Source organism: Bison bison, unplaced genomic scaffold (assembly GCF_000754665.1).
Source record: "Bison bison bison isolate TAMUID 2011002044 unplaced genomic scaffold, Bison_UMD1.0 scf7180017859973, whole genome shotgun sequence".
Lineage (NCBI taxonomy): Eukaryota > Metazoa > Chordata > Mammalia > Artiodactyla > Bovidae > Bison > Bison bison.
This window is the reverse complement of record NW_011490545.1, coordinates 13,876-15,026: the sequence shown is the minus strand read 5'-3', so window position 1 is coordinate 15,026 and position 1,151 is coordinate 13,876. Positions and strand designations below refer to the sequence as shown.

At 55.5% G+C, this 1,151-nt stretch overlaps 1 protein-coding gene across 1 annotated transcript in view; it reads right to left on the bottom strand.

Annotated features, from left to right (window-relative positions):
• The window catches only part of WDR45 (WD repeat domain 45), a gene marked incomplete at its 5' end in the record, with an annotated part of 2,506 nt that overhangs the window by 598 nt on the left and 757 nt on the right, over positions 1-1,151 (bottom strand). Inside the window, 4 exons of the mRNA XM_010831537.1 lie at positions 238-383; positions 470-571; positions 653-861; positions 974-1,053. Of these exons, the coding sequence (XP_010829839.1) occupies positions 238-383; positions 470-571; positions 653-861; positions 974-1,053 (537 nt within the window). The remainder of the gene's footprint in view (positions 1-237; positions 384-469; positions 572-652; positions 862-973; positions 1,054-1,151) is intronic.

The window sequence follows — 1,151 nt, the reverse complement described above, 5'->3', positions numbered from 1 at the left end:
ACCCACTTCAGTATTCTTGCCTGGAAAATCCCACGGACAGAGGAGCCTGGCAGGCTACAGTCCATGGCGTCGCCAAGAGTCGGACACGACTGAGCGACTTCACTTCACTTCACTGATGATGGAAGTGACCCATCCATTTTTGCTCCCTCAGGCCTCCCATGACCTAAAATTCTTTCAGGTCCAATTTGCAGGCCTCCGCCCATGCAGTACCCCCAATCAAGGGCTATTCCTACTCACCAATGACAGAGTTGACATTCTTGGAAGTATTTCGACCAAAAGCACAGATGCAGGCTGACTCAGCAGGCACGGTGAAGCTTGCCAGGCTCCACTGAGAGTCCACATACTGCCCAATCATAGGCCCCACCTTGCCCACGCGAGCCAGCCTGCAGGCAATACTGGCTAAGCTCAGGTGTGGTATATGTGCAGGGGGATGATGGGGGTAAGGCAGGGTAGGGCAGGAGGTACTCACGCAGAACGTCGGTTCAGGCGGGTATCCTTGAGAGCAAAGATATGGACTGTGCCCTTATCACTGGATGCACACAGGAAGGAGGAATCATGGCTAAAGTTGATGCTGAAAGACAGACCAGCAGTGATGCCCACATGTCATGCTGGGCGTGGGGTCAAGAGCCCACCACCCATGCCCTGTGCTTACCAGTAGAGGGTGGCAGGGTCGGTCCCTCGACGCAGTTCCACCAGTTTCTCCTTGGACTGTGTGTCAAAAAGGCGAATAAGTGTGCCCTTCTGAGAGGCCGAGGCCACTACTGTGCCTGGCTGGTTCAGAGACACACACGCCACGTCGCTCTGATGTGCATTGATGGTAAACGGAGCAGAGGAAGTGCCAGGCTTTGTGCTTGCCAGGTCCTATGGTAGAAGGAGCAGTTCAGGCTTAGAGCAGGTAGTAAGGAGGTCAGTGGCCAAGAGTCCACAGGGAGAGCCGGTCCACCTACCCATCCCTGCCCACGGGACAGCTCACCACAAGTTGGAGGCTCCCGCACTTGTGTCCTGGGAACACTAGCAGCTGTTTCTCCAGGCTGGGACAGAGGTCACAGAGCCCTAAGGTGTGAAGGGGGTGGGCTGGTAAAGAAGACGATGGGGCCAGGCAGGGTCTCAGATGGACAGAGCTGGATAAAGGCTGGACTTCAACCTTCTAT